The sequence below is a fragment of the Perca flavescens genome, chromosome 13, assembly GCF_004354835.1.
Source record: "Perca flavescens isolate YP-PL-M2 chromosome 13, PFLA_1.0, whole genome shotgun sequence".
In the NCBI taxonomy this organism is placed as follows: domain Eukaryota; kingdom Metazoa; phylum Chordata; class Actinopteri; order Perciformes; family Percidae; genus Perca; species Perca flavescens.
In genome coordinates this window covers 26,545,291-26,567,596 of record NC_041343.1, presented here as the reverse complement: position 1 = coordinate 26,567,596, position 22,306 = coordinate 26,545,291, and the positions used below count along the sequence as shown (strand labels likewise).

General features: G+C 39.7%; 1 protein-coding gene across 4 annotated transcripts in view; it reads right to left on the bottom strand.

Annotated features, from left to right (window-relative positions):
* gria4b (glutamate receptor, ionotropic, AMPA 4b) overlaps positions 1–22,306 on the bottom strand; it is a 123,830-nt gene that overhangs the window by 2,067 nt on the left and 99,457 nt on the right. The window contains exons 12-15 of one of the 4 annotated variants that reach the window (XM_028594487.1): positions 10,544–10,742; positions 9,080–9,327; positions 6,038–6,152; positions 2,964–3,101 (exon numbers count right to left, since the gene is read on the bottom strand). In XM_028594487.1, the coding sequence (XP_028450288.1) occupies positions 2,964–3,101; positions 6,038–6,152; positions 9,080–9,327; positions 10,544–10,742 (700 nt within the window). Of the gene's footprint in view, positions 1–2,154; positions 3,102–5,267; positions 5,383–6,037; positions 6,153–9,079; positions 9,328–10,543; positions 10,743–22,306 lie in introns of those variants that run through there. The other 3 variants (XM_028594488.1, XM_028594483.1, XM_028594484.1) reach the window with 3 other exon arrangements.

Below are 22,306 nucleotides of genomic sequence, written 5' to 3'. Positions count from 1 at the left end.
AAGAAAACATTTGTACGGTTGCAGACTGGAGTTTTAGGATGTGTTCATGACAAATTTGTTTAGAGATGATCCTCAATCAAGATACCTTATAAAGCTTGAAAAAGCTTCTTTTTTCTGAAAGAGACGGAGCTATCTTCCATATATAGTCTGTATGTATGTTTTAATCCGGATTTATCAAATATTTATTTAACATTCCAAACAAACATAATTTGAAAATGTGACAAATCACAAAAAATTTCTATCAGTTTTGTTAACATTTGTACTTTGTACTGTACTTTTGATTATTGCCAACATTTCGGATGCAGCCACTTTTACTTCAGCCTCCAAATAAAGTGGTTATTAGATCATCTTTCTAAACTGCTCTCATCATTTGCCAGCTTGTGCTTCTCACCCTGTCTGTTTTAAGGGAGGTTGCCACGTTCAGCAGAATAAATAATGTTATCACACTTGTAATTTGTTGTTTGGGGGGGTTAGCCACTGGGACCTATGCAGCTGTGTTCTGGGCTGTGCTGAAGCTCAGTGAAAAACACAAGAGATAAGAAGAAGTGGAACATTATCTGAAGCCCAGGGCTTACTAACCTAATGAAAAATTTGGCAGTATCATTTTAAATTAGTTAGCCTACTTCCAAATGTATAACATATTTACATTTCGACCATAAGCCATCACAGTTTAACTCAACTAGTGCCATTACTTCTGTCTCCAAGAAACTTAAGTAGAACTAAAACTCCAGTCGGCTTCAACATTATCTGTAAAAAGCCTCACAATACAGTGCAGTTAAATATATAAACAGTAGTCTAACAAAACACGTTTCGTAGCCATTCAGTACAGTATCAAGCCAGCCCCATACTACATGTAAATCCATTAGCGACAGAATTATTACACAGTGAGTGATAGTTGCAGGCAGTGGGACAGGGAAGCTGACTAAGCAACAGTCAAGCTAATGAAGAGTTTGAGCTGAAGTGCTGATGGGGGACACATAACCACATTGGACAGATATACACAGAGTGTGAAAAGATATCCGAAAGTCTAACGGTCAATGACCTGGGGGAAATATCTAGAGAAAACAGCTCCACATCAATAAAGTCAGCTCAGCTTGAGGGATACTCACTTACTTTAACCTTACAATGTACAGTGTTTAAATATGGCTTTATTATATAGAACTTCCTGTGTGCTCAGATCGGGTTTCTCATTAAATGTGTTCTGTGGCTGTACATTGATGGCCTATTGTAACTGACAGACTTGAGACAGTGATATCCCTCAGCTACAGTACTACTCAGGTTCAAGTGTGTGCATGTGTGTGTTTAGGCCCTCACATGGCTACAAAGAACTTTGGATGGTTCATTGTGAGAAAAACAAGTCACTGGAGCTTCAGAGGTTCAGACTACACACTAGATGGACGAATGCACTACAGTTGATGAAATGTCCTCACAAGTGTAGACGTGTGTGTACATGTAAGACATTGGTCCTCATTTAACATGCCTTTCCCACTAATATGTTACGAGTCCAGAGGAAAAGCTGTATCACCACAGCTGCAAGTCTGAATAGTAACACTCAAATTCTGTCAAACTTAAGAGCTGTGTGTCAACTAATACACAATTCTAAGACTGTTCCTATAATTTGTATGCCAATTAAATTACCTAATCTTAATTTGTGTGAACTTGCATTTTCATTCTCACATTTTATCCTCATTAACATAACATAGTTTCTAATCAAACATGTCCTCATACCTAAATGACAGAATAGGTTAAGTATCAAGACTCCCAAAACGACATATATGACCATTATGCAAGCAGCTCATAACAACCCATAATTACGTTTCTTGTTAGGCGGCAACCTCTCAGTAGGTGACCACAACACGTGACCGTGGTAATAATGTTAATCATGTGACCGTTCAATTTAACATAACAGGCACAGTTTTAAATACGTACAGTAGTTAACCTTGCAACAGAACAAGTTAAGTTGAGGCAGAAAAAGTCCTAAATTAGGGTTAATAAAACTTCAGGGATTGGCTTAAAATGAATCATGTGAAACTACTAAAATGAGGACAGCACAGGGGACGTGACATCATGGACGTCATTGAGTCACGGACTAAGTGTCCTGTGTTTGTTTGACCCATCCACGACCCCAACCTCCCTCCTTATGTGGAATTTGGCACTCTAATACTTTGTCACCTCGCTTCTTCGTTTGGTTGGCTGCCGCCTAAACAAGAAATGTAATTATGGGGCGTTATGAGCTGCTTGCACAATCGACCTATGTAGTCGTTTTCTGGGTGAGGACAGTCTGTTCTAATCAAATAGCCGATTTTGATAAGGGTGATCAATCATGCAATTTATCGTGTATTTTCAACATTATTGAATTCCTATGAATACCAGACATGATTATTATCTTCACAAGTTCAGAATGAGTAATAGATTTTTGATTTAGCCGGGAAAATGGGTCACACGGTACGCTTGCTTGATAAATGAGGGCCAACGTCTGCAGCCACACAAGCTGTGAAGCAGTAGAGGCGACGTCATGTCTGAAGATGACTCATCGCTTCCTGTCACAAAAACTCGAACGCAGACCAGGACGTCACATTCACCACATAGTGAGCAGATAAGACAGAGAAGTGGGAAGCGTTTTTGCCACTGGCACGACAGTCACTCAGCATGGCAAAGCTAGCACGGAGATATGATAGGTGTCACTTACAGTCTCACTGTGCAGGGAGCTAGTGGGGGGGGGGGGGGGGGGCGTAAAGGCTTAGGCAGACATTCTACGGAAACCCCAACTACATCTTATCAGCTTCCCCATCGCTGCTATTTAAAACCTCTCTAAACTTGGCTAAGTTGTGGATGGGGCTGGGCCTCGGAGTCTGGCTTTGGCTAGGCTCAGGGCTATGGTGGGGGCTGCCTGTCTGGCAGGGGTAGCAGTGGTGGTGGGGATGGTGGTAATGGGGGTGTTGGGACTGGGACTGGGCCTCCACCTTCATTCTCTTGGCCTCGTTGCGAGACTTGTAGCAGAATTCGATGAGGGCCACCAGCATGGCCAGGCCCAGGCCCCCGACGAGGATGTAGAAGACCCCCGCCACGTTGCTCAGACTGAGGGCCTGGGACGACTTGTCCTGTAGTCGGCGGCGAGAGGAACAAACACAAAAGTCAGCGCTAGTTTTAGCAGAAGTAGCAAAAAGTGCACACAAACAGTCAACATTTTTTTATACACAAATAAGACAATGTGGAAAAAATGACACGGCAACTTCACATTATGCACACAAACACACACTCACACAACAACATAACACTATTCTACTCTTTCAGTCTATTGTTGCACAGCTTTATGTGGCCATGCTAGCAAAAATAAACTCCTGCTATCATCCTGCCTCAAATATTTTAGAAAGCATTATAGAGAAATCAGTTAGCTCTCTGCATTAAACGATCAGTTCAACATATCGTTTTGGTTCTATTTCTATTTGTTTTGCAATATGCAGATCTTTGCCTCTACCGGCCTCTGTGGTACTCACAACAGTGAAAAAATCAGCAGCAACTTTTCTTCAGAAACAACGTCCCACTCACTTTGGATCATCCAATGTGTGACAACAACTATGCTTTAAGTTTGAGTGCAAACAGTGCACAGTGAATCCTTGTGCTTAAATGTAAAAAGTAAATTAGATCAGAAGCACATCATCAGCTCGCATTATACATCTGCATTATGTTTTGAAAATGCAGCAAAATTAATAAACAGGCTTTTACCATGTTGCTAACATGAGATGCCCTCTTTTTCAATTTGCCTTCGTGTTTTGGTTTGTGTATGCCTGTGTTTTCCCTAAACTTCATTATAAAATGACACTTAAAAAATGTGTTGGTGTATTCAGCATCATTTTATCATTTTTTTCTCAATTAATCGATTAGTTGTTTGGTCTATAAAATGTGAGTACATTTGAAAAATGTTGATCAGTGTTTCCCAAAGCCCAAGGTGATGTTATCAAATGTCTTGTTTTGTCCACAACTCATATATATTATATAGATATTCATTTTACTGTCAGAGTAAAAAAAACTGGAAGAAGCTGGAATAAGAGAACTTTTATTTTTCATAAAAATTATTAAAACCGATTAATCTATTATGAAAATAGTTGCAGATTAATTAATTAAGTAATTAATGAATTAATAGTTGACAACTGGTTGGTTTATAGACGTGGATCAGAGCAGTTCATTCAATTTCTGACACTTTTCTTTGGTTACCAAAGCTTGAAATCGTGGACGTGTCTCACGATGCAATCTAGGACCCGTTTTTTGATTGTTGACCAAAGATTGCACCAAGTTTCTCTCACAATTGTCAACACTCGCACAATGTAAAGGGGACTTAAACTACTTTCTACTGCAGAGAAAAAAAAGGTGACAGCATGTTCTGTGCATTATTTAAAGCAACAAGGACATTGTTCCTGAAAAGAGATATTGCTGTTTTTTTTAAATTTTTGTTTAAATTGCATTTTCAAATGATCTGCATGGCTTAAATATAACTACAGGTAAATGAAGAAATCGGTTTTTGTATTTTGGATGAACTAGCCCTTTAATTTCCCTACATATTTCAACAGGCTGCCTTGTCTGTCAGCTCTGACGTTCACCTTTTAACCCCTTTTTATTCAGATATATGCAGCTGATCTCTCTGAGCTCTGACTCTTGCCCCTCCCTGCTATTTATGTCCCTCTGATAAATCACCTATGTCCTTAAGGGGCATTCAACTTATTACCTTGACACAAAATACTGCCTGTCATGCTTAGTCTCATTTGCAGGTGATAGCGTGTGTGTCCTGCACTTACGGTTCTGTTTAAGAGGACATGACTGATGTGGAAGGTGCATGCGGCTTCATTATAAACGTGGCAGCTCTCTCCATGCTCCAGTGCATCAACATCTTGTGTGTGTGCTACTACAGCTGAGGCATACATTAGTACTGACATCAAGTGTGACATACAGTAACGTCTGAACATGCCCTGGGACCGTCCTAGGTGACAACCAATGTGAGTGTGATCCTTCATCTGCGCTTGCAGCACATAGCTTAGCTGCTGTAAAACTGTTAGCGCTGCACCATGCCTTGTTTCTGTCATGCTGTATCCCTCAGGCTACGCCTTAAGTCTCTGCCTGCATGTCTGTCACTCGCTTGTTCTCAGAATATTATGCGTGTATGCGTCATGTCAGCCAGCCTGCTGTGATAACAGAACAGTACTGCCAGCGTTATAAAGGTGTGCATAGAGACAAAAAGAGGAGGGGAGGCTCCCGGGCTGGTGGAGACTGACCTTACTTCCCGAGTCCTTGGGTCCACACTCCCCTTTATCGTACCACCATTTGTTTTTCAGTTTGTCTAAGACTCCTGCTTCACTCAGTTTCAATACGGCAAGGTTTACAGGCGTTCTTCATATCACGGGGGATGGGGAAGGGTTGGGTGGGGAAAATAACATAAATAACATCATAGGACATGTTATTTTATGTTATTCAATCAGAAGAAGCCCAACAAGAGCAGCTCAGTACTCTTCACAAAGCGACAAAGCCGGGAAGGGGCCCCACATATGCTACATGTCTCATTGCTCATTGGTCGAGATTGTTGTTTGCAGGGTTGGGTTTATTGGGAGATATTAAGGGGAAGGGGCAGAGCTAACAGACATATTTACGTGGGGCCCCGGCTGCATCGCTTTTCTGGAACAGGCACATACTGCCGGGACCTTTCTTACAAAGCGCAGAGGCTAGTACTGGCAACCCAAAAGTATTGTTTAAGACAATGTACTTCATGCTTAGTAGTACGCTTAAACACCCAATATGGGGCTACTGTCATATTCTGAGATGCTTATTCAAAGCAATAGTTTTACTTTTCCAATCCATCATTACGTAAGCAGTACAGCAAATATTTTTGCTTTGACAGTACTCGCTCTCCTCTTGAGATCAAAAGTTTCCTATAGTCACTAGGAAGTAACTGTGGGGGTCGACCCGGCAGATGCTCCTGTTACCAACAAAACACATTACTCTTTTACCCACATCAAGGTCACATGGGCATAGCGACATAGCGGCTAACCTTCTCGCCACCGCCTCCGCTGCCACACTCTCCTTTGTCGTACCACCACTTGTTTTTCAATTTGTCCAACAGGCCTTGCTCATTGAGTTTTAACACTGCCAGGTTAACTGCACTTCTTGAAAACGATAAAACATATTTGGTGAGAGGGGGTGAGTATGCTGTCCAATTTGGGAGGGAAGGATGAGAGGGGGAGGGGAGGGGGGAGGGAGGAGCAGCAGTAAGAGAGGGACAAGGGTGGAAAAGTGGGTCATTGCTCTAAACGGTTACATCCCAGGACCCAAACACACACTGAACACAAATTTCTCCCCTTTAATGTTCTGTCGTAATCAAAATGAGGGGTGGGAAAAATAACAAGCTTCGGCTTCATCCCGCTCCTTTTCGGACTGATTGAACATATTATTTGTAACACTTTATAAATATTGTTTTTTCCTTTTGGTGGGTTGCTACGTACTTATTGTGTTTTTATATTTCATTTTATTGTTTGAAAATAAAAATAAAGAATACATTTTTTTTATGCAATATTAATGTTATATATTACACTTACACTAGTGTTAGCCTGAAATAGGGCCAATATGACTTTGACCTATCCATCATGTGCATATCTTTTACTGGGTTGTCGTATTAAAACTGATCTGCTGGCAACATTAAAAAAGTCAGCAGAAGACTTAAAGTTTTAGCGTTAGCATTAGCTTACGCAGATAGCTATAGCTGATGAGATCTGCTAGCGACAGAAGATTAACAAGATAGGAAAGAAAAAGGAGAAATGTTATTGTCTGATAATGTAATATTTCAGTCCAGACTTAAATATCTCAACAAATATGAAATGGACATTCATGGTCCACAGAGGATGATTCCTAAAGACTTCCCCTGTCATCAAATCTAGCACCACCAGCAGGTCTCAATATATACCTGATAGATTGGCACAAAACCTGGTACAGACAGTCATAGTTTCCTTTTTCTTTAAAGCCATCATCTGGTCAAGATTTGAATTTGTCCAATACTTTAATTTAAGACCAAAGTTTATAGTTTTAGGCCTCGAAAAAACTATCCAAATAAATCAACCAGAGCAGGGAACATTAGCTAGAAACACATAGCTATACTGAATGTAATCTGTGACGAGGGTTGTGTGTAAACATTGCTTTCCTTTAAGGGATGTAAAAGTTGGCAACCGCTGGTTATAGAAGCCAATAGCCTGAATTTATTTTGTGACAAGTATGAATGCACATATGTTAATGTCACATAATGTTTTTCTACCCTAACAGGGATAAAAACATGGGCAACACAATACAACTGAGTAATTCATTTTTTCGGCACAGAAATTGCCAGATTTAAAACATTAAATATTGGCGCAAAATGTTGGCAAATGGGGTCCTGAAATATCTGCACCAGCCAGCGCTTTGAGGACCAGACACCTGCAAATAATTTAGACCTGTTTAACACATGTATATAATGTATGTACGTCAGCCAATACAAAGCTCACAGGATTCCGGAGCATTAAGCTGTTCTGGAAAATCATGATTAGCTTGCATAAAATGTCTATGAAAAGCCATTAAAAATAAGTGTGTGTTTTAATTTCATGGGTTCTTTTGAAGGCTGCTTGTAGTGATGATGGTGATGAGAGTGAGAGAATTGCCTCAGTGTGCGTTTTGATCCTTTTAATTTATTTGCATCATTATGAAAAATAAAAAAACAGTCAGAAATGGAAATGGATCAGAAACACAAAGCGACACAGCAGATAGTTCAGCTTTAGCTAATGATGTTGTTTCGGGAGCCATGTAAAATAACAGCCTTGACCAACAATTTTAGCCTGCTCTCGATGTAGCTGGTGTGTTTCCGCGCTGGTATCCATACAAGTGACTGACAGAAGATGATAATCCCCCAAATAACAAGATGGTGGCTCGGAGAAGGGGGGACTACCGTCATCTGTCAGGGACACTTCCTGGTCAAAGCAGTGGCTGAAAACTGGCACCAGTCTGGCTACAAAACAAACCAGTAGCTGCTCTGCGCTACTTCAGGCTTCATGTGCAGAGGAATTTACAGAAAACAAACAAGGGTTTGATTTACTGGCTGTGAGGAGTTGGCTGCTTTGGAACAAATTACTTTGTTGGCACCTATTCACACAGAATACAAAACCTTATGTCTGGCTCTTGTTTTCAGTGCACTCTCTAATTACACATCATGCATGATAGCAATGCTCCACTATTATCTATTTATACAGTAGAGTTGCTCTGAGCCTTTATTAAAAAAGTGCCCTCACTGGTATTTTTAAATTCTAACATGTTCTCGTACCTCTACAGGAATAAATACAAATTGCAAGCAATCATGGAGCTGTTCACACATGCACACACACCTGTGAAGTTTTTGCCTTTAGTAAATATATCCATTCCCTTCAGTGAGACCTTGCTGGTGGGCTTTGATCGATGAGTGTGCAAAATGAAAGCGCAACTCCCCACAGTAATGACAATGTATTCTCTCTGGCAGGTCTGTAAATTCCACTATGTGCGGGAGGCAGTCACAGAGTCTGGCAGAGTTTCCCAGGACTGAGCATTCAAATGGCTCCCTAAACACTATTTGTTACTTAGTTGAAAAGAAAGAAGCAGTCAACTCTGAAGGAAAGCTGAAGTAGCATTAGCAAAAATATCTCTCCTAATTACATCTGTATATAAAAAAAGCAGATTATCTAAAATGGCATTTTCTAAATTAGACATTTTCAGAAGTTTACTAGTGCGTCGAGCATGCCATGCCAACATGTTTGCCCAAACAGCAAGCACAAGCACACATATTTACCTGGTGTGGAGGGCTGTGAAGAAAAAAATATGAAATAACCACCCCTTCATGATCACGATGATCCCCACACGCATGCAACAAACACAAATGACAAAAAGCCACTACTTGTGCCCTAAAACAAACACGTAAAAACGCCCTCACCCACCCACACCAAGCAAAGTAACTGAGACAAATAAAGATACAAAAGGCGGCACACCAGGGAAGGTGGAATACCATAACAACACGTAGAACATATTGTTACACTATTCCACCCACCTTAACTGTGAACCCTTGGGTGTAGCTACTCCGTAGCCTTTGGAGTCCAAGTTTCCTCCCACTTTCATTGTGTCGCATGGCTTGCGTTGTTCTGTGTACTCATTCATGGTGGACTCCAAGAGGAAGGCGTATTTTCCTTTGGACTTGCGGACGCGTGCCACGCCCTCAGCCGTCGTCTTGGTGAAGACTGTGGGCTCGGCCGACTTCATGTAACCCCACATCTTCTCGTAGACTGCGATTTTTGACCGCTGTGGGGTTTTGAGGGGGTTGGAGGTTCACAGGTAGATGTGGTGTGAGAGATGGAGGGAAGATGGAGAAAACATATTCGCGTACAACACCAGGTAGAGAAAACATGGAGTTTCAGTTCACAAGTTGGCATTACTTTATTCTTACCAAATACACGTCAAAGAACATCATGTGCACTTGTCTTACCGTAGGTAGAAAAACAATATTCTACATGTTGGGTATTTTATGGGTCAGTTCACACGGTATATAAACGCATTTACCCACATATCCCAGTGGGATCTAGCCATGCACATCTGGTTTGATTTGACAAGGTTTTGAGAGATTTGTCTTTGAGATGTCTGCCTTCACCCCAGTACAATGGTGTGATATTAAAAGTCAACACTGACTTGAAGCACAAGACCCATGTTCGCTAACTAATCTTTTCCAAACCTTAGAGACCAAAGTCTTAATTTTGCACATTGTAACTAGGACTTTATCACGTTTATATTTGCATTGCATTATTTTATTTATATGACTAAATTATATTACTATATTACTACTATATTATTATATATATTATACATTATTATTATTATTGTGCTTTTATCAGCATGATCATCATCATCATCATCATCATCATATTATATGCTTTATCATAGTGTTTGCTTCAATTCCTAACACAGTATATATATATATATATATACACACACACAGTATTACTGTACAGTGTGTGTATATTAATGTATATAGTAGTTATTATTCATACATGGCTGTCAGAATTGTAAAAACGTATTGTGCACAGTTTTTGCACAATTCACTTAGTCTATTATCCACTATGTCTAAGGTATTGCAATGTGTATACTGTATATTGTTTGCAGCTTCTTTAATGTTACCTCTCTAATTTCTTTAATATTGTCTTTTTTTAGTTTTCAATTACTTAATTCAAAGATCTGTTCTCTTACCTCTAAGCCTGTCTCTGTGTGCATTTCCCCTCAGAGATCAACAAAGTTGTATCTAATCTTTATCTTCTCACATCTTCACCTTGTGTATAACTTCCTTCACTTGGAAAACCTTTGCCACTGAACAATATCAAGGGCAGCGATCACGTTTCCTCCGAAATGTATTTGACAAAACGAGTAAGGATGGAATAATTGTAATTTCTGGTGTGTAAAAGATGTGAGTACTGCATGAGTTCCCCCTACCTGTCTGAGAGTAGACCATTAACCAACTCCAACTCACCCTGAAGAACTCTTTGGTCGAGCCAGAGTCCAAAGTGCCGTAGGCGATGTCTGTCTGCTTGGCCAGATCCTCGGCGCTCTCAATGGGAGAAACCATCCTCTCCACAGTGAGGAAGGCAGCCAGGTTAGCAGTGTAGGACGAGATGATGATGAGAGTGAAGAACCACCACACCCCTCCAACGATTCGACCCGATAACGATCTTGAAGAGGAGGGAGGTGGAGGAAAGTGGAAGAATATTGCGGGGACAGTTTGGAAGGATTAGAAGGCAGAGGGGATAGAGGATGGACAAGATCAAAAAAAGAGGAAAGGAAGGAACAAAAGTAGGGTATTGCCAAAAAGTAGAGCCAGGAAAATGATTATTGGAGTGGTAAAATAAGAGTAAGGAGGAGAGGAGAAAGAGGGATCGGTGGGGTAAGATAGAAAGACAGAAAACAGCCGGTCAGTGTTGGAAAATACAGTAAGAGAGACATATACAAGGAATGAAATATGACTGAAGCGGCGAGAGACAAGCCACCACTGTAGATCCCAAAAATGCTGCTGTGCCACCACAAGGTGGAGCTATGAAAACACTCAAACCTTCCAGAGCTGTATTTACCCCTCATTAGTGCAGATTGTCTCACAAAAAAAAAAAAAAAATCCCAACTGATTGTGTTTGTCATGCCATGATAAAGAAAAGACTACTCCTGCCCCTTCTTCCCCACCCTCCCCAGTTTGTATATCGGTGTGATGAAAAGAGCTGCAGGTCCTGCGGCCGGCGTGGCAGCGGCACTGTTCTTTTCTTGTTTGTACGCTCGGGGGAGACAGATAGCCCGTTGCTCAGGAGCAGCAGAAGGTTGTGAGGAGAATCTTAAACTATAAATGCTGCATTGAGGAGAACAAACAAGATCTCCCCTTGGTGCAAGTCAAAAAGCAGAGGATACAAAACCCTCAGGCCTCCTTGTCAGATGGAGAGAGATGGGGATATGAGAAGGGGAGGAGAGAGGCATCTGCAACAGTCAGTGTTTTCTTGGCTGGTCTTTCCACTGTGTCTTATTGCAATCTGGCCCTAGTCCATTGTTCCCAATATACACTGAGGGTTCTCAGTGCCTTGTAATCTCCATGCATGTGCACCATTTACAAAAAGGGTGGTAGCATCCTTTTTCCCCAATTGAATCCACATACAGTAAATAATATGACAGCCAAAAGAACCCGGATTACCAGCATTGCTAAAGAACCTTTTAAAAAACATTAAGGGTACTTTGTTTGAACAAATAAGAGGGTTCTGCCAATACAGTATCACAAAGAAGCATCACTCGAACCACAAAATTGGTGCAGAAACCTTTGCTTTTTCGGTCTGTGCCGATGAAAGTGGCTGTAGCAGCTAAGGCGACTTCCAATAGAGAAAGTGCTGCAGTAGAGCATCTCCTCCACACACACACACATATACACACAGGAAGCTTTGCCCATGAAATAGACTTACTTGACGTATTAGCTCTGGATTTGAATACAAATGACTTTCCACTCTCTATTTTCCTTCTCCTTGAGACGATTGAGTATTTCTGTGGCTTTTGAGCACAGAGAATTAGAAATGTAAAATAATGAGTAAAGGGAGGGGGGGGGAGAGTGTGCATGATAAGATGCATGGATGAGTTCTATCCTCTCTCTTCTCTCTGCTGCTTTATTTCCTTTTCCTACCTGCCAAAATCCCTTCTTTCACTCTATCACACCGGCTCCATCTTTCTCTTTTTTTGCTTTTTTCTATGCAAGCAGCAGTGGATTGTGGGAGTGTAATAATGGGACAAGAGGGAGTGTCTCTTTGCCATCCCTCCATCCCTATGTGCTGTGTGTTTGCTGGCGGATACCACTGACTTTGATGTGTGTGTGTGTGTGTGTGTGTGTGTGTGTGTTTGTGTTTGTGTGTGTGTGTGTGTGTGTGTGAGATGACACACTGCTGTGTCTTGAAGGGCTTGCAGTAAACAGAGGGGATGGGGGAAGGAGGGGGAGAGAAGCTTAGCGCTGGGAGTTTGGGTTTTTTTAGGCCATGTCAGTGTTTTCTCTTTTCACCTTGAATTAATGATGGTAATGCAAAATGGATTCTAAAATATATTATAATATATATGGAGCTGATCCAGCTGGCACTGGGCGAGAGGTGGGCTACACCCTGGACAGGTCGCCAGTCAATCACATGGCTGACACACAGAGATGGACAACCATTTACACCTACGGGCTATTTAGAGTCGCCAATTAACCTAACCTGCATACAATTCATTTCCATCCACCTCGCATAAGATGTGTGATATAATTTATTTGAGATAATTGTTTAACAGAGAGACATTCTTAAAGTTCAGGTTCAAAATGTGTCAGGTGGTTACTTATTGATGTCAAAGGTCTATTGTAAAAAAAAAAAAAAAAAAAAAAAAAAAAAGGTAGATGCAATAAGCTGTAGCTTCAGCCTGCATCTTTTCGGTTATGATATGTTGTATGTATTGTTATCTACTCCGTAACGTTTTATTGGGAGCTAATTGTCTTTTATCACAAAGTTTTTGTTGACCAAAATACATTTCCTTAAACCAAAAAAACAGGCACCCATCATCTAAATATGTCATGTAAGGTTTTCTGTCATAATATACATTTACTTAATAAAGTGCAGGTGGTACTTTTCTTTTGTTAAAGTTCATGACAATGTAAAAAATGAATAGAATTTTGTGTAAAAATATGAAATCCTGTTAAGATTTCTGACATGTTCACACTCCAAACCAGAGCTGGATTAAGTTGCCAGTACGCTTCTTCAGAAGTGCTTTATGTGCTTTCTGTAACATTCAAAAAAACGACAATCCGACATTCGCAACCTCTTCACGCCGTTATTCAATTCAATTTTATTTATAGTATCAAATCATAACAAGAGTTATCTCAAGACACGTTACAGAGTAGGTCTAGACCACACTCCAACAATTCCAACAATACTGGCCAGCTGTGCGGAGACATTTTTCATGTGAACAAGTGTGTCTTTCAGGAGAGACAATGTGCACTGTTATCCCTATTATTAAATGATATCACGTCTCCCTCACTCTCAATGACAGAGTGGAGTGTGTCATTCTGAACAACTGTCGGCACTTTTGTTTCTGTAGCGGTCGGATAACACGTTGTACGAACCAGGTCTGTCCAAGCATAACTTGACCCTTAATCTTGCAGGGGTTGCCTGGGAAAAAGATTTGCTGTGGGCCCAGAGTGAAATATAGACCGAAATAACAGAGAAGGGGCCTTAACATTATGCAACAATGCAGGTGTTGCTTAACCGTAAGTTGGTATTGTGTTTCAGAGGTGCATCCAGTATTACCAAACAAATCTACAGTACTCAAATGACCACAAACTAATTGCCACATGTAAAGCAGTATGTGTATCCAGTTGCCTTTGTAAGTATAGGGCAACTAAACGGTCATAAAACTAAAAGGGTAACACTTTACAATAAGGGTACATTAATTAGCATTACTTCAGCACTAATAAGCATTAATTAACCATTAATTACAGTTAAATAAGGTGTCTAACAAACATTTATTAACAATGTTCATGTTTGTTCATGTTAACTAAGGTATTAATTAATGCATTATTTACCATTAGTTAATGCCTTGACTAACTGTTAATAACAGTTAATTAAGGTGTCTATTATATAAAAGTTAGGAAATACCTTAATTAACAAGTAAACCCTTAGTTGATGCTATCAAGAGACGTTTGTTAACATTTACCTAATTTTAATATTGTATGATTAACTGTTAAGTGATGCTTATTACTGTAATAACTAACATAAATAGCATCTTACAAACCATTAAACAATGAATCAATCAATACCTTAGTAAACATTAACATTAGTAAATGATAGTTAGACACTTTAGTTAGCTGTTATTTCCAGTTTAGGCTTATTAGTACCTTAACTAAAATAGACACCTTAGTTAACTATAATTAACAATTAGTTAAGGCATTAACTAATGGTAAATAAGGCATCAATTAAAACTTTAGTTAACAGGAAAAAACATGAACATTGTTTATAAATGTTTATTAGACCCCTTATTTAACTGTAATTAATGGTTAATTAATGATTATTAATGCATTAAGTAATGCTAATTAATGTACCCTTATTGTAAAGTGTTACCCTAAATACTTGCCCATCAACGAAAAACTTAAAAAATTGAGATTAAGGAGAAAAGAGATGTTCTCAGCTCTGAGGACTATGATGATGACTGTTGAATCATTTGCAATTCTAGCAATACATGTGCCTATCCAAGTGTTTTTCTGCAATACAAAAGCTCTGCAAAAAAAAAAAAAAAAAAAAAAAAAAATCTTTCACTGCAGTTGGATGTTGTAAAAACATTTTGGGGAGAACTTGACTGTAATGATGTATGAGTTCAGTTTTCCCATGAGTGGCGAAAACAAGAACACCAGACGGGGGAAGTATTAGAAGAAATAAAATGAAAACAAAACAGAAATTGGCTCCGGTGTTGGGGGAATGAGATTCTTCGCAGCAGTCCAGGAAGCCTCAGGGTATAAAGAATACTAAATGTAGAAAAAAGAAAGAATAATTTCAACAATTTTACAGCAATTAGTCATCACATTTCCCCTACTGGTTAACTTGCATAATACATTAATTTGTATTTATTAAATATGATAGGGGAGATCCAATGAGGCTGGCATGGTCTACATGTTCGTTAGGTGGCTTTTCTGCTCTCATCTCATCTCATCTCTAATTCTCCACATGTAAATGAACAAAACAATGAACTGGAAAGTTATTATCATAAATAAATAATTTTTAGAATCTGCACCCTAGTGAACCACGATTGGATGATTTGAAAATATTAGAGATTGCCCAAGCCTAGTTCACGTTCAGTATCAGTGACCAGTGTGCAAGCCATCTATAGCAACTTGAGTATGTAATATTCCACACTTCCCTCTTTTATTTCCTTTGATGTGAAGTACAAACAGTGAAATAAAAAGCTGCTGTCAGAGATGATTTGGTGCCGTGTGTGTAGGTTTTCCACAGGATTTAAAGAATGTTTGTTGGTCAGAGAAAGAAATTGGGGGCAGAGAAAGAAGCACAGCAACATTAAGTGGAGGAGGAGATGAAGTGAAATACGTTAAGACAGATAGGGAGAGCTCTGACCTTGAGCAAATCCTAAATAAATGAGGAGTTGCTAGTCTGCTCAGGGTGTTACCTGGGGCAAGTCCACACTATTTGACTTATTCATGGCAGACAAACTGTCACTCCACGTCCCGCTCTCTGTTTCAACTTCCAATTTCTGTCCACAGCCTCCCTCACCACTTCAGCTGCAGCCCTGATATAATATTTACAATCTGGGTATCACTGTAAATTCTCAAATAACAACCAACACAAACAAATAAAGGCATGGTTGTGAATAAAAGGTACAAACCAAAGGAATTACCTGTACTCAGTAGCACACATGGTAATTTGCACCACACTTACAACACCAGTACAACGGCAGTCACATTATACTACAGCTTTTAAAAAAAAATAGAAATACTAACTTATTTCTTATATTATTCCCCAATTGCTTCTTCTGGCTATTTCGTTCCATCACTACTAAGCTACAGACAGCAAGACTCCACTTTTCTTGCATATTTTTCACATTAAAAGCCCAGCTAAAAATGGGGTAGTTATGCTCTTTGGGCTACAGGAAAAGCTTTGTATATAAAATATAGGAAATTTCATTGACAGTTGTGTGCTGCAGACTGGAAGAGACTGGAAATAATTTGTGACTGAAAATAGTATTTCTGCTAACACAACAGAAACTGATTAAGGAAATGGAAAAAGATGCCTGTGGAAATGTGCATCACCCTGAATTTATTGAGACAACAAGTAGACATAGAGGAAGTTTTGAGCAACAGGATTCTTACTAAAATATGATCAAATATACAGTACATTGTATGTATAAAACTGGAAAATAAAGGCTAAAGGCTGTCTCTCATATAAATATGTTTCACATAAAAGTAGTTTTTCTTCTGTAGTTAAAATAAACAAAGAAACCAAACCACCCTTCATCATCCATCTTACTGATGTCTATCTGCCAGCTCAAATGGCAGCACTAGCGGCTGAGAAGGCCTTTAGGGTGGGTATATATATATGTATATGTAACTTTCAGCCTGGATGATCTGCAGAACCCATTGACCCGAGTTCATCATCTCTTAAAGAGATCAAATCTGTAGGATTTTCTCAAACACCTGAGATAACTCTCTCTGTTAGCTCAATATGATGCCTGCCAGCCTTGAAGAAAGGTTTCTAAAAAATAAATGTTTTCATCCTGGTCCAACCAAATGTAAAGTAACTTTGTTTGGTGATACTTATTATTTTAAACCCATTTACTTAGCATTCATAAGCGTATATACACATTTAAGAGATGGTTATAAAACACTATAACATAGTTGTAATCAGGTTTAAGTGTTTATCAATGTATTTGTCAAGACTTCTTCTGTGAGCAGCCATAAGTGGAGGCTGCTGTATAAACAGATAGTAAATGACAATATAGTAAAATATTGATAATATAAAATATATCTTCAAAGGAGAAGTTACAATTGTTGCCAAATACTGTACATTAATAAACACTTGACAATGTCCTTATAGCTACTACATCGTAGTGTGTTATACAACATGTTTATATACTGCTTATGCATGCTAAATAGGTGGATATAAAGTAAGGGCTATACGAATAAAGTGTATTATAAGGAGCCATGGCATCAAGCATGTGCTCGTGTTTACCATATTAATGTGATTTATTTTCATGAACAGAAATCTGGTGTTGGAACCTTCCCAATGTGTCCATAATAATCTTTTGGCATATTGTAATACAAGTGGAAACAATACAAGAAAACTAGAATTCTTTATCTTCCCTTTGCTCTGTATTCAGGCTTTAGTAAATCTAGCCAGAATTTGGTCATTCACAGGTCATTTCAGAGAGAGGGAGCGTTCCTATTGGCTATTCTGAGCATGCATTGCCTGTGCGACAAAGAGGGGAGAGTTGCAGGCAGAGGTCTCACTCTTCTTTAAATTCTGGTGTTTTTTTGCCTTCTATCCACTGCAGCTTAGTTGAAAAAATGCATTCATTGTATTGAGGGATCACAATCAAAAAAAGATTGACCCAAGGCTACACAAATAAAAACTTCAATGGCAACTTGGGATATTTGTCTTTGATGAAAGCCACTTAATAAGCAATTGCTCCTATACCACAATATCAAAGCAGGAGACAGAAAATTGGCTCTTGACTTTGAAGCTATAGACCTCCACTGTACCTACAGATGCAATCAGAGTCTCGAGCAATGCCCTTAATTTGCAAGAAACACAAATTGCGACAAACAGTGCAGTGTGAAGAAGGACACGCACTGCTGACATAAGCAATAGGCGATGCAGGAGACCGGCCGTGCCTCAGTGGGATAACAAAGCTTATTGGCATTGACTTAATAGAAAAATGGGAATGTTGCAGATAGATCACTTGAAAGTACTTTCTCCTTTTCAAAACGCAGCTTTTGGCAGAAGGCTGCTTTCATACTTATATTGATATTGTCTTACTTGTGATACAGTGATGTGACATCCTGCAGTCTCAGGAGAAAATACCAGAATAACTTAAGTTGTATTCATCGGGGATTTGTAGTCAATTAAAAAGACTATTGTGTCACAATTTAATTTAAGCTCCCCTCCTCTCCTGTTACCACGGAGACATTACCAATGGAGAGCATGGAATGAATCACTGAATTAATTATTATGGTCTGCCTTGAGGGAGCAGAAGGGGGTATTAACCCTCATTAATGAGAGTGAGAGAGAAGGTGGAGAAGACGTTCTGTGCTATTTCAACCTCTGCCTCTCCTGTGGACTGTGTCATGAAATAGTACAAACATGAAGAAAGGCAGAATTACACTTCTCTAAGAGATGCATTGCTGATAAATCAAGCTCTTATAATCCAGCTAGGCTTCTTCTGCCCAGTGGCTAGTCTTCGTGACTTTGTTAGGTGATGGCTAATAAGCAGTGTTGGGTAGTAGTGAACTACATGTAATTAAACTAGTAGTTTAACTACATTTTGCAGTAGCTTGCCTGAGTTTAACTACATTCATTTTTGTGATTCAAGTAGTTAAATTACTTGTTTTGCAACAAATTTGGGCCTTAATTGAGAAGGAATGATTTATGTCTATGCTGTATTTGACTCCCCTTTGAACAGCTACGCCCCCTTTTTCTTTCATCCTTAACACTGGGACGGCTTGCCCATTGGCCAGGCAATACATTCATCAAGCAGCACTTCTGTTTTGGGCAGGTTGAGGTCTCAGCGGTATTCCATGCCATTTTCACCTGTGAAAAATATTTGGCTATGGTTTTTAATCTCAATTTGTAACATTAAACTTGAATATATTAGGTTTCAATGAGTCATACGTAGGCTTATTGATTATTGCTATGCATTAACAAATCAGAGAAGTTGCTGCATGCTATTTAAGATGTGACCTAACTGAGTAATCCTTCTTAGTGCAATATCCCTACCTGGACTCTAGTTTCTGAAAGGCAGGTGTCTGACTGATGAAAGCTGACATCTCGGCTCTTTCCCATAAATAGTGGGGTATTTTTGTTGGTTTTAATGACCTATGAACAAGTGGGCACTTTTTGCAAAGAACTCAATAGAGTGGTATTTGTTGCTGGAAAGATTTGTTGTCGTTAACTTCTTTCTAGTGTGAAGTAATTGGTAGCTTGCAACACTTCCCCAATACTGCTAATAATCTTTAGCGGTGGTTTTCCTTAAATTACAAGCCATTGTGGTTTCAAAGGCTAATCTGGGTCTACAGCTAGATTATATCCCTTAGTTAAAACCTTCAAAACCCTCCCGTTTATGGTTTAAGCTTGCTAGCTTGTTTGGAGTTGCAGCCTTTTTCTTTCAGTGAATTTCTGCAAGACAACAACCTACTTGTTCGAACACATTTGAAAACAAAACAAAAAAAGAATTTGTGAAAATCTTCTTGTTACTCCTGGCCGATAATTTTGTGAATGAGATTTGCACAAAAATAGAGCGAAACAGGTAGCCTTATTTAACAATAGCCTCCCAAAAGGTTTCAGAGACTGTGTTGCATGTAGTCAGAGCTTCCATTGTCCAGCCAGCTCACGACTGCAAGACACGCGTGGGCACTGCGTCCCTCACCCCAAATTCATCGCATTGACCTCTGCCCTTGTCACTCCCTCTACGCTGTCTAATCTTCCCTGCGTGAAGGGATTTGCATGTTGCCCTGTCAGGCTAAAATTGAGTGGAAGTGCTCCTGAGCTCTGGGTCTCTGTGCTGATGGATTGGGAGAGGCCCATGGGATTAGCAGTGACAGGGGGAATGCAGCGGGGACCACAATCAGAGACAGAGAGGTTTGAAATGTAGACTTTTCATTTTGATGCCGACATTGCTTTAAAGTCCTTATCTGCAGTACACAGGCAGAGATGTGGCGGGCAGGGGTGGTTATGGTGGTGGGTGGGGGTGGTCTGCACACATGTGAACAAAGCAAGTGTACTCTTAAATACGTGTGCTTATCACAGTCACAGGCCCTCTATAGTCCCCTCTATAGGTTGCTTACGTGAGCCCAGGCTATAATGTACCTCGGGATCCTCCATCTTGTGTGTTTCTGTGTTCTCCTCTGGTGTGGGGAAGGCTGAAAGATACAGGCTGGTTTGGTCCTCGTTTCATCTCCTACAATCTTATCAGCTCTATTACAGTACAATATCCATAAGGGCTTAAAGCAGAAAAAAAGACATAGGCTATAATATGAAAGACTTGAAATAACTATAGGAGCCTTTTTAGCAGTCGCTTAAAATAACCCAAACAATCCATCTGCTGGAACTAAAAGTTTGATAAAGCCATTCAAACAGCTAAGAAAGGCTTTACAGGAAATGAGAAACCATTTAGAATTACAGGCGTTACCAGTCTAGGTTTGACCATAACAGTAGATGTCAGCAGAGAGAATGCCAGGATGTGATGACGGACAGGAAGCCTGATCTTTGATTAAAAAAACAAAGACGACCAGCCCTTAAAGGCTGAACAGGAACATAGCTAGACAGTTAAGTGTACAAGCCCCAATTTCTCCACCCTTCCACCAAAGTACGCCATGCTTACTAGACACCAGTCTGCTGGTGTGAAGCCCAAGGGATGACAGGCTTGTATCTCGTAATTTGGACAAAGGGAAGAGAAATCACAGACAATAGCGAAAGACGACACTTTGTCTCAATGAATCACACAGGTTTCATACTATGGAGCAGACAGCGGCTCTACAGAATTATGGTCGCTAATTTAACTGGAGCTCACATACACAGACATGAGGCACACAAGTGTGAAGCCACAACTGCGGAAGCTGACAGATGAAGAGACAACCTAATTCCCTTACAAGCAGACAACATAGTTTATGCAAGTCAGACAGTGAAGAACATACGGCTGAGAGAGAGAGAGAGAGAGAGAGAGAGAGAGAGAGAGAGAGAGAGAGAGAGAGAGAGAGAGAGAGAGAGAGAGAGAGAGAGAGAATCAATACAGGTAGACACACTCTCCCACACATACCCACACCCACATCCACACACACACACATAAATGTGATGCCCCTGTGCATAACACATGAGATCAGAGCTAACAACACAAATCACAGCACTTGATACTTAATATATCTATATTCTACTTTTTAAGTACAGTTCCCATGCAAATTACCGCTGATATACAGTACAGCAGGCTATGTGTAATAACTTACTTAAATTATATAAGTAGGCTACAATTGGTAAGATGACGTACATTGTGGCAGATGAAAACCACACATCTCCAAAATGTCAATATAAGAAAATAATAAATAATATATAAGAAAATAGTTTTTAGAGTAGTAAGTTCAGCATTTGGAAAAAATAGGCTTATTTGCTTTCTTCAGAGACTGTCCTCCCATGAGAAACGACTTAATTAGTCGTTTGTACAATAAGCAATTAGGACCCATAGTTACGTTTTAGTGTTAGGCACTGTCCTCTAGTGGCAATATTATTTATCACGGGAGCAAAGCAGGAAATATAAGAGCGCAAAATGGTGGATGGGTCAAGCAAACACAGGACTTTCACCCAGGAGATCGGGGTTCTTGTAGCCTAGCATTTGAAAATAAATAGCACATTTTTTTTTTTTACTTTACGGAACAATTGGAACAACGACACGTACTACGTCACATGTGTAACCGGAGGTAAAGTAACGTACGAAATTTGAACCCAAACCAAACACAACAAACACAGGACTTTCACCCAAGAGATCAGAGTTTGTGTCCCTTTTGAAAATAAAAGTAAACATGAGTAAATGCTCAGGGGTCATACAAGAGGGTAGGAATATATCATCGTATGGTTTGGAGGACTTGTTTCTTTACAAGAGTAATATGAAACGATTGATTTCAATCTTATCTCTTTGGGTTAAGTAAGGAGCTGGAGATGGGGGTCATCCATGGGTCCTATGTTCCCAGGGTCCTCATTGTAAGACATTTATAAGGGCTATCTCTGCAGTTCATATTGCAAAAGAACGAAGGGAGATGGACGTTTGAATGGGAAAAAATCCATTTAGCCACACAGTGGAGATATCAATGTCTCAAGTCAAGAAAACTGTCTTGCCGGTCAATTGAAGGCGTAGGGTTAAAGGAGTATAACATCAGTGGGCTATAAACTGTGCAGTGATTACATCATAACTGACCCAGGGAAACGTACATTGGAATTTTTAACCAGGGAAAACATTGCTGAGAACATAAAAACCTTTGAAAGGTCTC